The following is a 14,762-nucleotide window of genomic DNA, read 5'->3' on the forward strand; positions in this document are numbered from 1 at the left end:
TTATTGAACTCTAAGATAAATTAGGCTAATAGGATAAGACTAATCTCCCTCTTATACCATGCTGTACAGAGTGAATGGAAAAACAAAGGGAAACTTGTCTGGAATTAATACATTTTAGGTTGTGTATCATTATCTAAGGTTGTCAGTTTGATTTAAGCCGTTGTAACTAACCCAAATAACTGAGGTTAATACTGTTTTAAGTCAGTTTCCACTATTAACTACTTAAGTATGTCACTAAGCAATCCTCTTACATTTACACTACCAGCAATATGCAGTGTGCTTTCATGTTTTGCCCAGACAATGCATTTTCAACTGAAATCCACTTTTACTCAAATTATTTTAATCATTAATTTTAAGTGAATTAATTAGTTGAATTAATTTAATATGTAAATAAACAATATTCTTAACCCAAAACTCAAAACCTGAACCAAGATTTATTGTGCTTAATATATTCACATTATTCACAGTCAACATAACAGACCTTAAAAAAACTACAAAAAGTTAAATACAGAAGCTGATGTATGTTCACAAGTAGACACACAGCATGTAGTCCACGTCCATGTCCAACAGTCAGAGCAGACAGTGACAGATGCTGAACATCACCATGAACAATGGCAGCAGTCAGAGAACAGACAGTAATGAGACGGATCCAAACAATGGAGTTCAGTCCGTCACACTGAAACATGGATGGCTCCTCAGCACTGCTCAAATCCTGCCATCAGAGAGAGGGCAAGAGACTCCACTGCACACGAAGAGAGGGCAGAGAAAATCTGATTACTAAACATTATCAGTGTTCATTATTCCTGTCAGTACATGAAAGTATAAAACAAAAATAAAATAAAATATATTTCCAATTTTCAGTGAAGTCAATAGAAAATCAGAGGTCTGTAGGAAATCTGTTTTACTCACGGTGAGGGAAGGAGCCCCGACACACGGCCTTATTGAGAATTGTCACGAGGAACATGTGACAGTTTTTGAAATCTGACTCCATTTTATCAATGGACTCAATCCTGTGATTAAGAGAGAAACACAACATTTCAGAAACACAAAAGACCTGTCGAGAAAGCTGCTGCTGGAATAAATAAAAAAAAATTCACCACAAATGTATTGACATCATATGTAACGTGTGTGTCCCATGTATATAAAACACAGCTTAAATTTTCATTTCTCTCCAGTCGGTATGGGAACTCTTACTTCCAGGCTCCAAATCCAGCTTGCCATCGGTCAGAGAAGATCAGGACTAGATTGAGAACCTTCATTATCGCCTCCTTCACAAAACTGACCTGAGAAAACACAACTGCATTAGACAGGAAGCTTGCCTTACCCAGCTGCCACAGAATATAACGTGATCACAGAGGTGAGTAATAAGTATTGATTTATTGATCCCTCACAGTAAATTCCTTTCCCTGGCCGCCCGCCTACACACCGAGGTTAGAGTGCAGCTTTAGTCAAGGAAAAGTGATGCTGGAGCAGACAGACGTTCAGTGTTTCGGTCAGAGAGGGCAAACACCACTTAAGTGTTGTATAATTAACAACAACCCGCCTTCAACCAAATCTTTAGTCGACCCTATTCCCTGAGTGAGTGCTGTTTACCTTCTCCCTCAGCAGGCAACGGTCATGGATAGTTGCCAAATATCTGTAATGGATCTTGATCAGCTGATCCAGGTCCTTAGCTTCCTGTACCTGGTGCTGAAACTCCAGCCCTGTGCTGTGCAGAATCTGACATGAAAAATCATTCAGGGAGAATCATGGATTTATTATTATGGTTAAATTCCATTTAGCTGCGTCAGTTTCAGTGAAAAAGGTCCGTTCCATGACTCCTCTCACCCTGGTCATGATGTAGTTGTGGAGGCTGTTGACAAAGTGCATCAGTTTGACCCGCAGCAGACACATTCGGTGAATCTGCTGATGTACAGGCTCTCTGACCTTCGCTTCTTCAGCCAGAGCTCCCTCCAGTTTCTTACTGATGGCGGTGAAATCTATGAGAAAGAAACATTTCACTTATTAGAGAAAACACACTTTTTATTAGAATTTACAGGGCAGAGTCTCCAGATACTGAGAATATTCATACATGGTCAACACCTGATTTGGTTTCATACACATCAATTAAAGGAATGTTGACAAACAGAACAATATACATCAATTTAAAACAGTTATTTTCACTGATTAACCTTCCTATCATTTCCTCTATTAGTCGGTTTGTTGTTTAATCTACAAAATGTCTAAAAATGGCAGTTTGCAATTATATAAAATAGAGAAAAAGGCAACGTTTTAAAGGATTTTTGCTTGGAAAAAAAATCCGTACCACTGAATCGAAGTGTGTCTAAACTGTATTTGGCCCATTTGATCTGCAGCAGGAGGAGAAACACTTGATTGTAGATCTTCTGACACTCAGTGCTGATCACAATGTCAACAGGCCAGGGAACCTGTGTGGAGACGTAAGAGTAAATGTCACGGTGGCAGTTTCAAAAACAGTATGAACAAAATAAAAGCAAACACATTCACTTTTATTACCTTGTAACTGAGAGTTAGCACTTCTAGGTTATTCACAGGGTGTTTTTTTCTGGAAGGGTCAATGGTCTCCAAGAAGATTGACAACCTGTAAAACATGAAACTGACTCATTACTTACATCTCTTCAGTGACTCTCCACTAATGAAAGCATGCAGTACCTGCTACTGTCCTCTGGGTAGCGCTGTCCCACTGCCTCCTGCAGCTGCACATTGAGAAAAGACAGCTGCTGCCAGCTCTCCTTCTCCTGCACCTTGTCAAATATGGCCGTGTAAAAGTCATACATGGTGTCTCCAGCTTCCAGCAGGAAGTAGTTCCTCATTGCTTGGAGGTATTCCAGCAGCCTGTGGAGACACCAAGGAACGCAAATGTTCCGTATGCAGTGTGAAAAAGTGATTTAGAGTCCTCACCCATAGGAGCCCAGGAGTGATGTGCTTACTTGTAGTCTTTTTTCAGGGTCTTCATCAGGTTCCCACAGCACTCGATGTACCTCCTCTCGATGTGGGGGTAGAGGCAGGAGCGCAGGGTAAGCTCAAATGTCTGGCACGTGACAGACTGAGAGGAGCGGTCCACGATAAAATCACCTCCGGAGAAACGCTCGTGGAAGTCACTCTGCTCCAAGTAGAGCCTGAGGGTGAACAAAGACCAGGCTGTAAAACTATCTGTTCACTCTGTGGGTCTGGGACCAAAAAAAAAAATCCCTCTGAAATCCAATTATGTTTGGAAAGTACCATTTGAGATAAAACTAACAGCTGAAAAAGGCATTATATAATGACGACTAAATGAAAGCCCTAAGCTTAATCTTGAAACGAGCATTTTAAATTTGTTTCATTTTTTTTATTTTGAGCAGAACGAGTCAGTCCAGTCGTCTGAAGAGCTGCTCGTAAATTTTTATGTTGTCACTGTTTACCTGGCAAAGTTGATGGCCAGCAACGGATCATGGACGTCATCAATCTCCAGATGCTGAGCCATGATGGACTGCATCTTTATTAGACTCCTCTTAGTGGCTTGTTGTTCAGCCACCGTGTCTGTTGGAGATTCCTCTTGGCTGCAGAGGCGCGCCTGCACGGACTCTAAGAACAGTGTATATAAACTCTTCCTCTCCGCATCTGCAATGCAATATTTTGACACTTGAAATAATTCCAACCTAAACAGTTAAAGTACCGAACAGCACCACTTGCAGAGCAAAAGCTGACCTCGGGACGATCTCTCCGAACGCTCCGTCTCCTTACAGTCCAGATTTCTGAGCAGCTGCATTGACTTCCCTGCCATGATAATCTGCTTGAGGACAGGTTTGAGGAAGGACACCATGGTGAGCTGCCTGTTGCTGGAGCCCTGATCCCCTCCGGAGCTCCCGCTGGCTGCATCGTTCAGCTTCTCCTCGTTCTCCACCGTCTCTGACACACTGTACAGAGTGTACGTGGCGTACCAGAAGTCCCTGTGGTTCACTGGGACATCTTTGTTCCTGAACAAGAAAAAGAGTGAGCGCTCGGACGTTGGAAAGACACACTGGAACAGATTCTTGTCAAAACAAATCACTGTTTCATACCTTTGAATGATGAACTCTTTGGCAGGGTCAAACAGGTGGCCATGCACAATCCATTCATCCACAATCTCCAAATATGGTCTGACTGTCTCCGTCCATAGAGAAAATAACAGAGCCACCTGGCAGAGAAAGACGACACAGAGCAAAGTTCCTCGTTAAGATCCATGAACTCTGCCTCGTGTGTTCAGTTCACTGAGCTTAATGCTCAGGACAAACTCACCGCCTGTTCTGATGCTTCGCCGACGCTGTCATACTCAATGATAGCTTTGTACAGGGTGTTGAGCAAGTGCGACGCCCGCACGACATTCGGAGTCTCAGGGGGGACTTCGGCAACCCCGGTACAGAAGACTTTGTGCAGCACTTTGATCTGAGCCAAGTGAGGGCTGAGTCGCTCCAGAACGGCAGACAGGGTCACCGTCTCATCTGTAGGAGAGGATGAATCATCAAATCATGGCTAACTTCAGAAACAAAGCCCTCATGGATCAAATACTTAAATTTAGGGATGGATACAAATATTATGTAAAGCAATACTGTAGACAGCAATTCATTTTTTTTTATGGGTTTATGTTTGCATGTGTGTTAGAAAGACTCCACACACACACACAAGTCATACATTTTCCACAGATCACCTGTGTTGTGAGTTAGCCAATGATTTCACCCCATTAAACACACTTTTACTTGCCATTGCATATGAGCTCTCTCTCAATTGTGGTCAGCTCCTTTTTGAAGCCGGTAAAGTATTTGTTGAGTGCCCACACAAAGGCCTGGTAGGTCCTGAAGGGAGGCTCAGAGCCCTTCTTGGAGCTGTAGGAGGAACCAGAGCTCGGTGGGCAAGGCTCCGAGCTGTACCCCGTCACCTCGTCGATGAACCTCTGCAGCCTGAACACCGCCTGTCCGTACACAGCGATATGCTCCAGCACAGAGCGCAGACAGTTCTGTGGCACAAAGAAGAAAAGACTGTTTCCTACAGAGAACAGACGCTATGTTTATTAAGATACAGCACAATTCATTTTCAGATTTTTAACTTACACTGGTTAGATGCGTCACCACCACATTATTCCTCACTGAGACTTTTCCATCATGGTGTTGGAATATAAAGTGTTTCTTCACTCCAGACAGAAGCCTGCAATATCGTAGCCAGAAGTCACAGCTTAACTGTATGACATTACAAAATAAATATCTCAATATGAGCCTGTAAGTGAAGAGGGAATTTCTTTTACAACATAACAAGGACTCAAATGTTATAGGATCTACAGGCTAATAACTTGTGAGAGAGCAGGAGAAAATTGTCTTTTCATGGCCATACAATGATCACAGTCAGACAACACAGCGTCGTTACATCTTACCACAGTGTCTCCCGTATTACTTGGGTCTCTGTGACAAAGGCCTTTTCTTCTGGCAGATACAATGGATCAGTGTTATACAAGTGCTGATCCCTGAGGAGAGAGACGCTGAGCATGAACATTTGACCATTTAAAATCATTTCAACTCACAAATCCCCTGAAGCTAACTCTGACCTTCTATATATTACTCATATTACCCATATTAGTCTTTGATGATACGAATCCATTAAAAAAAAGCAATAACACAGTTCTGCTTGTAATCTTTTTTACAAGAAAGTAATTTTATACAACTGACAAATTAGAAAAATAAAACTAAACACTACTGAAAGTACATTATCATGCTAGAGTTTGACCACTCAATTATCTCAACGCTGTCAAACCTAAAAATTAAACTGCAGTTGTGCTACAACTATTACTAAGCATAATCTCTGTGACTGATATGGCTGAGAAATACTGGATACTGGTACCAGCTTTAAACCTAATTTACTAAGATGACACTTAAACATAGCACACACAAAATCTGAATGTTTTAGGGAAAGAAAATCATAGTCATGCAAATAAAGAAAAACAAAACAACAAATTTTTTTGATAACAGTCATATTACCATCAGAAAATATTTTTATATTTTAGCAATTAAGTGTTTTATTATGAGCATAACCGAATACTGTAACGTAGTAAGTAGGTGAGAGAAGTATGTCTGTTTTCATGTGGTCTAAAGGGATCAGTTTTACCAGTAATAACTCATTAACACATGTTTTAGGACACTGAAACAAAATGAATTTTAAAAACTAAACTCAGTCAGACAGGCAGCGAGACACTGCTAGGAGACAGAGCATAACCAGAGAGTAACTGTGAAGGGAATCCATATTATATTATATTACAAAGTAAAGGCATATACAGCAGTTTGGAGTCTTACCACACATTGAGCAAGTTGGAGTGTAAATGCAAGCTGTGAGGAAAACGAGGAGCATGAGCCACCCAGTACGGTGTCACTACATGCTGTTCAAGCCAGGCCCGGGCGTCAGGCTCGCCCACTAGAAAGACACAAACTCAAGTTATTTTAATAATCTAGAGCTTCAGTGTAGACACACACAGATGCTTGTTTTGGTCCTATCTCTTTTTTACATTATCCCCAAATCATAAAGGCTTCCATGATGTATTTTATTCTGTTATGTTACTATGTGATAAGTTCAGACCTGTCCACGTGACTGGAACTGCTTTGTTGGTGCTGTCATGGTCCTCCTGGGGGGTTCTGTCCAACTGGATCCCAGAGTCCTCCCTGCTGATTGGTTGCTGACTGTCATCGTCCTCGCTCTCCTCCTCAGACCACTCCTAAAAAGCAGTCACAGGCTGATTGAGATTTAAAAAAACATCTAAATATTGCTGTGCTGGTGTAGGGGTAATTCATGTTTACAGTGGGTGGGCTTGGTTATGATTTACTCACAGGGGTATCTGGGTATGGTCCAACGTCTATGTCCTCGCCCTCCATCAGATATTTACCCCAGTCAAAGTTGTCCTCTGGTTCTGCACCAACAAGTTGGAGAGATCATGACTAACATGAACATGTAGCATTTTAAAATAATTTATCTGTGAAACAGCTTACCAGCCCCCTTCACTCTGGGTCTCTCAGTAAAGTTTGTGTTTGAGGGGGACCCCGACAAGAAGAGCAGCAGTGACAGTAAGCCGTAGTGTACATCAGTCTGCAAAAAAGAAAAAACACAAAGAAAACTGTACTGTAGGCAATGTAACTTGTCTGGATGCTGTGACTGACCCTAAGGGAAACATCAAGAAGTCTAAACTACTGGGGATTTGTCTTGACGTCAGTGTTAGATCATCGACCCTCACTCCACTCATGAGCTAATTTTCTGTCATGTCTGTGCCATACCTTTGTTCCATCTGTGTTAGGTAAAGGTGAATTCAGGAACTCTTCAGTCAGCCTCATCCAGCTTCCTGCTTTACTCAAGTCAGAGTGGACCATGAGCTTTTCATAGATTCTGGAAAATATGGCAAATTATGCATTACAGTGTTGTATAAAAGACCTATGGTGTGGGTGGGCGTGTGCTCCTTAACCTGAAAGTGGCATTCATTCAGAGTATTTATGATTTAATACAACACACTGGGTGCATCTGGGTACTGAATTCTCAACACTGAAAATCAACAATCATCTATGGATACAGCCGCCTTCGACTTCGGTGCATTGTGGACTGGGCGGCAGTCGCGACCCTGCGACCTGGGCCTGGACCCAGATAAGCGGCAGATGAAGACATGATGACATCTATGGATACATATGAAAACTGGCACAAGTGTGACACATCTTTTGGAAGTACTGCACTCAGAGGAAGGGCATTTACATCAAACATCAGTGCTGAATAATAGCTTCAGCAGAGCGATTTGGTATACATATCAAATGTTTAACAGATTCATATGCAGGATGTTTACAATATTATTGGTGTGTGGCTGCACAAACTGATTGAGGAATATGCACTACAAACATTTTACTCATTGCTCCTCCACATGACAGTTGATCAAGAAAGGAAATGGAGCAGGATGCTCCTCAAAACCTTTAGGATATCAGTTGGTAACGTGCTTTAATAGTATATTTTCCTATACAAATTTAACCATAAGATTTTTACAGATTTAACCATATTGCCACAAACCAGCTGTCACACCGTGAGTAGGTGGCACAGTAAATATGTGGCATCCAGGGTATGATCCAATACCAAACTTCTCTTGGTCATTTAAGCGCGTTTAAAACATATATTCATTCAACAACACCAACGTAAAGTCATAGTGAATGCCAGAGAAAACCAGACAAGCTTTCTACCAGGACACACCTACAGTTATCTTAAAGCAATTACTACGCCAATGCAAAAGACACTGCATGAACAACAGCACCATAGACAACACTCACCCGCTTATACTGCGTTGGACTTTATGGCTGTCCACGTCCAGGTAACGGTGAAACCTGTCAACAAACGAGACTGTTACTAGCATCGCCGTTTGTGGCTAACGTTTGGTTACATGTTAGCAGCTCACAAGCTAGCTTCCATCCCGTCAATGGCTAACTCACCTAAAATTTGACCAGGCGAACTTCAGTGCCAGCTGAAAGTTCTGGTCCTCCTCATCCTCTATCCCGCTGATACATCTTATCAACTTCTTCGTTTCCCTCTCTGTCTCCTTTTCGAAGGTGCTCCAGTGTGCCATGTTGCTGTCAACAGTGCAGCAGCTAGCTTGACGTTACGAACATCCACTGGTGCTAGCTAGCTGTTGAGGCTTGCCGCTGGACTGATGATTCTTCAAGCTAAGAGGCTAGCACAAACAAGAATGTGTTAAAAATGCGATTTGCTGCAAAGCTTCAGCCATTTCTCCACTGATTCTTCCAATGCCGCGCAGCTCTCGTCTCCCACAACAAACGAGGACTTGTGCGCATGCGCGAAATCAAAATAACGGTTAAAAACAGTTCATGAGTTTTAATTTCTCTCTAAAAGCTCGTTTAAAACCGTAAACATGCGAAGCGAAAAGGTTCAATCTATACTGAAAAGAATACATGACCGACAAATGCACAATTCAAAGGGAGCGCTAATTTCTCACTAATCTCCCGTCATTCATTGCGCTCCACAGAGGTTACGGTAGGTGGTAGTCGTTGGAAACTCTTCCCTCCGAGGCTCTTTGACATTCCCAAATTAACGGTTCTCTGACTCACTCAGCAACCTGCGCAGTTTTAGGATAGATTTACGAGGGAGTGGGGGGAGATCCACACCTGCTGAGACCATTTCATAACTGTAATTCCACCGAGACGCTTTAAAAACCCGCGTATGTGGGAACAGGAAGGAGAAATAATCTGGTTATTTTGTCTTTAATGGGGCGGGGCTAATCCGCCGCACACTCCTTTCCTCGCGCATTCACATAACTTTACTGGAGAGAGCGCGGGGCTCCACAAAACGCTGCGCTGAGCCTTCGGATAAGAAGCTGGTCACCCCCCCTACCCTCCCGGCCAAAGGAAATGAAGAGGAGGATCCATAAGAAATACTTGATTTTGATTCTGGCATATTCAGGTTTACTTCTGCTAATCCCGTACGTGTTAGATTACCGGGATAAATCCGTTCAACACGCGAACCATGGGCTGCCGCGGCAACAGTCCAGATGCCCAGATTTGGAGAACACAGTGGCGCTGCTGTGGGATAACGGTTACAAAGTCAACGGCAGCGACACGATGGAGTACGCCGTCAACAGGAGCCAGTCCCGGATACACATCTATCTGCATGCCACCTGGAGGACTGGCTCCTCGTTTCTGGGGGAGTTGTTCAACCAGCACCCCGATGTTTTTTACCTGTACGAGCCGATGTGGCACATATGGCAGGCTCTGTACCCGGGGGATGCGGGCAGTCTCCAGGGCGCAGTGCGGGACATGATGAACGCCCTGTACCGCTGCGACTTCTCCGTCCTCAAACTTTACGCCGGCACGCAGAACATCACCACCTCGTTCATTTTTGGCTGGAAAATGAACAAGGTGATCTGCTCGGAGCCGCTGTGCGATGCACACAAGCGGCACGAAATCGGGCTGGTGAAAGAGGACCAGTGTGCGAAGTGCCAGAAGAGGGACATTAGGGAGCTGGAGAGGGAGTGCAAAAAATACCCCGTGATGGTGATCAAAGGAGTCCGCGTTTTGGACCTGAGCACGCTGGTTCCTTTGATGAAAGACCCGGCGATCAACCTCCAGATCATTCAGCTCTTCAGAGACCCGAGGGCCGTGCACAACTCGCGCTTGAAGTCCAAGCAGGCCCTGGTGAAGGAGAGCATCCAGGTGCTCAGGAGTAAGAAGCAGACCGACAAGTACAAGCGGCTGCTGGTGCCGAGCAACAGGGTGAACCGGGCTGAGAGCTACGTCTCCAGCGCCATGGAGCTCATCTGTGACAACTGGCTCAGTGACATGATGCTGGTGATGAACGCACCCCCTTGGGTGAGGAGGAACTACCACCGCATCCGCTACGAGGACCTGGTCCTGCACCCCATGGAGGAGCTCCAGAGGCTTTACCGCTTCTCCAACCTCTCCACCTTCCCTGCTTTGGAGAAGTTTGCCCTGAACATGACGCACGGTCAGGGGTATTCCTCAGACAAGCCCTTTCTGATATCGTCCAGGGACGCGAAGGAGGCTATATATGCGTGGAGGGAGCGGCTCAATGTGGAGCAGATAAATCAGGTGGAGGCCTACTGCAGCGAAGTTATGAGGCAGCTCGGGTATCAGAAAAACAGCTTGGACAAAGCGACATGAGGATGTGGCAGGATGAGTCGATGGGTTAAAGGTATGTTCACATCACTCAGTGCAGTTTTTATTTAACAATGAGAAAAGACTTGAACCTGCAGTTTGACAGTGAAGCTTCAGGAAGTTGGTGGTTTGACACCAACCCTCCTACGTGCGCCAGGTCCCAGCTGCTGCTGCTGCTGAGCTCTGTGACACGTCCATGACCTCTGACCTCCATCTGAAGGAGGCAAATTAAAAACACAGCGCTCATTCGTGGATCAGTAGTCTCACATTTGTATTTAATTTACATGGTTATTGCTCATTGGATGTTTCCGTTTACAGGCAGAGTTTAACAGTAGGAGGCTGTTTTCACTTTCGTCTGCAGGAGGAAGATAAAGTTGTTCAGGGTCTGCTCTTGCTTCGCAGATATCATCTCCGTGACACAGTCCTCACCTTTTAATAGGCCAGGTTGTTTTTTTCACACCTTTTACAGTTTCCTGAACATGAAATGAATAATGACTCACACGTCAGGTTTAACCCGCTGTTAAGGCCAAACAAACAAAATGCATTTGGTTTCTCAAATGTTAAACTTAAATCATGTTACACAAATTTAAGTATTACAGCATTTTCATTCCCAACACAAGCGACTGCTGATTTCTGTAGCTATCAGAGAGAGACCGAACACTTGCTCCCTCCTTAATGAGCGACTGATCTGCTGTTTAATAGAGGCATCATTGTTTTCTCCCTGGCAATGCTGGGTCCTCTCACGGATGGCGTGGGGGCTGGCAGTGAGTGTGACTGGGCCCCAGACTGTGCTGTCGAGAAGGGGATCATTGTATACGGCTGTCCATGACGGGACAGAGCTCCCAGGGTTACCACCAGCCTGTCACCACCAGCTCTCACAAGCCAGCCCCTTTACAGCTGGGCTGCCTACAAGCCGTTAGCATGGAGCAGACATGGGGTGGAGGCAGGGGGCGCCCCTTGTCTCACTGCCACCACCCTGATTTTGACACTGATAGAGCTATTGATGGAAGTCCTGAGCATTACTGATCCTGCTGAGTACGTGTGCGGCCCTTATTCTCTGTATTATTTAAATTCTCGTTGTTTTTCTCTTCCAGGGGCCTGGTTTTCAGGGCTGAGGGCAAAAGGTGGAATAAGAAAACAAGCAGCTGGAATGTGGTCCAGTGGGAGTTCTCAAGCATCAGTCTCGGGTTGTTTTTCTTCAGCCGAGCCGGGTCGACGAACTGGAGAAAATCCAAGTGGCAAGAGCAGCCAATCAGAAACAGATGAGTTTGAAACAGGAAGAAGGCAGGTTATTTTTTTAGTGTTACCTGGATAACACCAGGAAGGGCCCGGGCGTATAGAAAGAATGTGGGGGGGGGGAAATAAACAAGAACAGAGAGATGGGACTGGTTGGTGCTGCCGTTACGCTGACCAGTCTCTGTCCTCCTGTCCTTTCAGCAGCACTAATCCCTCCTCAAATCCTCTGCAGGCGAGGGCCATAAAAAGCCCAAGAAGGGTCCTTCTCTGGAGACGACTGCCAGGGTCCAGGGTGGCAGCTCTCACCTGCGTGACTTATCCGTCCAGCCTAGGACTCAGTGTGGCAGTAATCTCGGGCGTTACTGACACTTAACAGCAGTTTGCTCACTAACAGTGCTAATGTAGAGGTTTGAAAGGAGAAACTACAGTATTTTCTGGAAAAGAGGCCGGGCTCAGGGACGGCTGTTCCACCCCCGGCCCCTCAGGAATCCAGACAGCTGCAGCGCCCCACTGACAAAACACTCACATGGGTGTGAAATTGTTGAATATCCCATGGACGTGTCTTGGAGATCTGCCTCTGTCTTTTGCCAATGATCTTGTCACAAACACAAAACACGGTACGGATTCAGATTGTATAGCATTCTTACTGTTTATAGTTTTTGTCTAAAATATTGTAAAATGCTGTAATATCCCTCTGGTTAAGGAAGTGTTGAGGAGGGGTAAAATACTTACCAGCATCCATGTGTTCAACTTTAGAAGTTGGTTCTGTAATAATTGTTCTGGGTGGAATACCTGAAACCTTCTAGTGAAAGACAGAAATAACTTTTAGACTATTTAAACTTTAAACTGTAATAAAGTTAGTAAAACTAGAAAAGTGTCTCTTGTAGAAAATAGGTGTGAGTTCTGTTCGGACTGAAGCTGATTGCTGTGATTTTTCATTATAGATCCAGAACATGCATATCATCATAATGAGCTTACAGGTGATCAGTGTGCTTTCGTGGGCATTTTCCTAATTGGAATGGAGCTGAGTCAGACAGAATGGGCCTCCATGGATTAAATGTAATATGTGACCCATGATCAGGACCCGATAGACTTTAATCCAGTACAAACTCCAACTGTTCATGTCCTCAGAATGAATTCATGTACGACTGATCAGTGGGATATAATCAGCATTTTGAATTCAGTCAGTGGAGTTTGTTCTTTGGCTGCAATAGAAATATAATAGATAACTGTGGGGATTGTGTTCAAATATGAAAAACTCATGAAGTCTAACAGTTATCGATAAGAAAAGCCATGTGGAGCATCAATAGATATTTACACACAATCTGACACATGAATTGTCTTGGTTGGATTAAAACTAGGAGTTAACAAAGAGCAGAAGTGTCATTAAAAAGATGCGAAAGCTCATCAAACGTAATTGTATTCAGGTTTTACAGAAATGCAGGAAACTGCGTGGAATTATGCAGATATCAGTACATTAAAAGGCAAGTGAAGAATAAACAGTTTGACTTACAGGTCAACAAAAAAACAAGAAAATAAGGAAACCTCTGACGGCTTCATAGCACAAAGCAAAACAAACTGGGTGGCTGATCATTTTTATTAACATGTTGACATGCAAGCCATGGCAGGTACGTCCTGGCAGCCAGCTGCTACTACGAACAACAGGTCCACATACTGACAACAGAGGCATGTAAATATAGCCAGCAAGACAACTGACAGCACAACAGTCTGAGGGAGAGAGAGAGAGAGAGTGCACATGAAGGTTATATAAGAGTCCTCTGCTCGAGGTAAAGTGTCAGACTCATTTATTCGCCTGTAGCCATCATTCAAGTCATCTATGCTGTTGCTGTCCATGAAGTGCTCCCATGTCTCAAAGCGAACCTCTCCAGTCAGCTTGTCCTGGACATGTCCACAAACGCGAATCTCTGTCTCGTCTTTTTTTTTTGCACTTATGTTAGTTAATAGAGCAGAAACTGACGGGACTCGTCAGCAGATATGATCAAAAATCACAGTTTTGTCTGTTTGTCACGTTCCAGAGACACTATAACATCTGCTGTAGGTTATACTGTATATATAGAAGAAGCAGTGTAACCTGTCCATATCACACAGGAGATGGGATGAGTACGAGTACAAGTCTAACACCAGTGGTTTACTGAGACAAAATGGTGAACGTGATTATTTTAATGCCCTTCATACAGACTTCCTGATCATCAGACCACGAGAGGAGATGTTAGAGAGCACAGCTTCAGATGTAAGAGTGACCCACAGTGTATACAGCTTGAGAACAGCTTACGTAACGAGTTTCATTTCCTGTTGCAGGTCCCCTTTTGTGAGCCTTTAAACTTCTCTCTCAAGTGAAAGCCTGAGTTTCAGCTCGCACAATTGTGCCTTTGACACCTGCCTTTGTGTACTCATACATAAATGTAGCAGCCACTGTGTGCGGTGGACGGAGAAAACAAGAGGCAACACGAACTGTGGTGAATTTAAATCGGGCAGCGGTTCATAAGTCTAGACATGGTAAAGAGAATCAAAGCGTGTGAAGGCCCTGGGAAAAAAAAGAAACGACAGAAAAAAAAACTTCCTCCCACTGCGAGAGGAGGGAGCTGGTTCCACCAGCTGCTCCACCAGCCTGGAGGGCCGGGGTCCAGCTCCGGACTCCCAAATGTCTACTACAAACAGAAATGTGGTTAGAAAGTCACCAAAGAGTAACGAATTAAACATAACTATAAGTCACATTTAGTTACACAAATCAAGTGGTAAAGTTCAGCGGTCTGTTATGGAAAATGTCAACCGACAGAGACGCATGCAGTGAGTGAAATTAGGAAGCTCAAAGCCACTATCTCATATCGAGGATTTGCATGT

The 14,762-nt window shown here is 44.1% G+C and overlaps 2 protein-coding genes across 3 annotated transcripts; one reads left to right on the forward strand and one right to left on the reverse strand.

Moving 5' to 3' along the window:
- Positions 1-415: 415 nt before the first annotated feature.
- tubgcp5 (tubulin, gamma complex associated protein 5) lies at positions 416-8,812 on the reverse strand. 2 transcript variants are annotated; one of them, XM_041041197.1, is made up of 23 exons: positions 8,469-8,812; positions 8,310-8,363; positions 7,284-7,392; positions 7,002-7,098; positions 6,843-6,922; positions 6,595-6,730; positions 6,315-6,432; positions 5,402-5,491; positions 5,085-5,178; positions 4,738-4,990; positions 4,276-4,478; positions 4,059-4,174; positions 3,706-3,974; positions 3,420-3,618; positions 2,949-3,137; positions 2,671-2,853; positions 2,515-2,599; positions 2,306-2,426; positions 1,828-1,979; positions 1,594-1,719; positions 1,195-1,283; positions 910-1,010; positions 416-742 (listed from the first exon to the last, which is right to left on the reverse strand). In XM_041041197.1, the coding sequence occupies exons 1-23, from the start codon at positions 8,600-8,602 to the stop codon at positions 696-698; spliced, it is 3,045 nt and encodes a 1,014-aa protein (XP_040897131.1). In that variant the 5' UTR covers positions 8,603-8,812; the 3' UTR covers positions 416-695. The 2 variants fall into 2 exon arrangements, 1 of the variants encoding a protein (XP_040897131.1); XR_005894238.1 differs by lacking the exons at positions 416-742; positions 910-1,010 and having other exon boundaries at positions 1,594-1,708.
- A 364-nt stretch (positions 8,813-9,176) lies between these two features.
- chst7 (carbohydrate (N-acetylglucosamine 6-O) sulfotransferase 7) lies at positions 9,177-13,580 on the forward strand. The gene is made up of 2 exons (XM_041039866.1): positions 9,177-10,701; positions 11,759-13,580. Exon 1 carries the CDS (start codon positions 9,402-9,404, stop codon positions 10,668-10,670), a length of 1,269 nt encoding a protein of 422 aa, XP_040895800.1. The 5' UTR covers positions 9,177-9,401; the 3' UTR covers positions 10,671-10,701; positions 11,759-13,580.
- Positions 13,581-14,762: the final 1,182 nt, after the last annotated feature.

Source organism: Toxotes jaculatrix, chromosome 6, assembly GCF_017976425.1.
Source record: "Toxotes jaculatrix isolate fToxJac2 chromosome 6, fToxJac2.pri, whole genome shotgun sequence".
Lineage (NCBI taxonomy): Eukaryota > Metazoa > Chordata > Actinopteri > Toxotidae > Toxotes > Toxotes jaculatrix.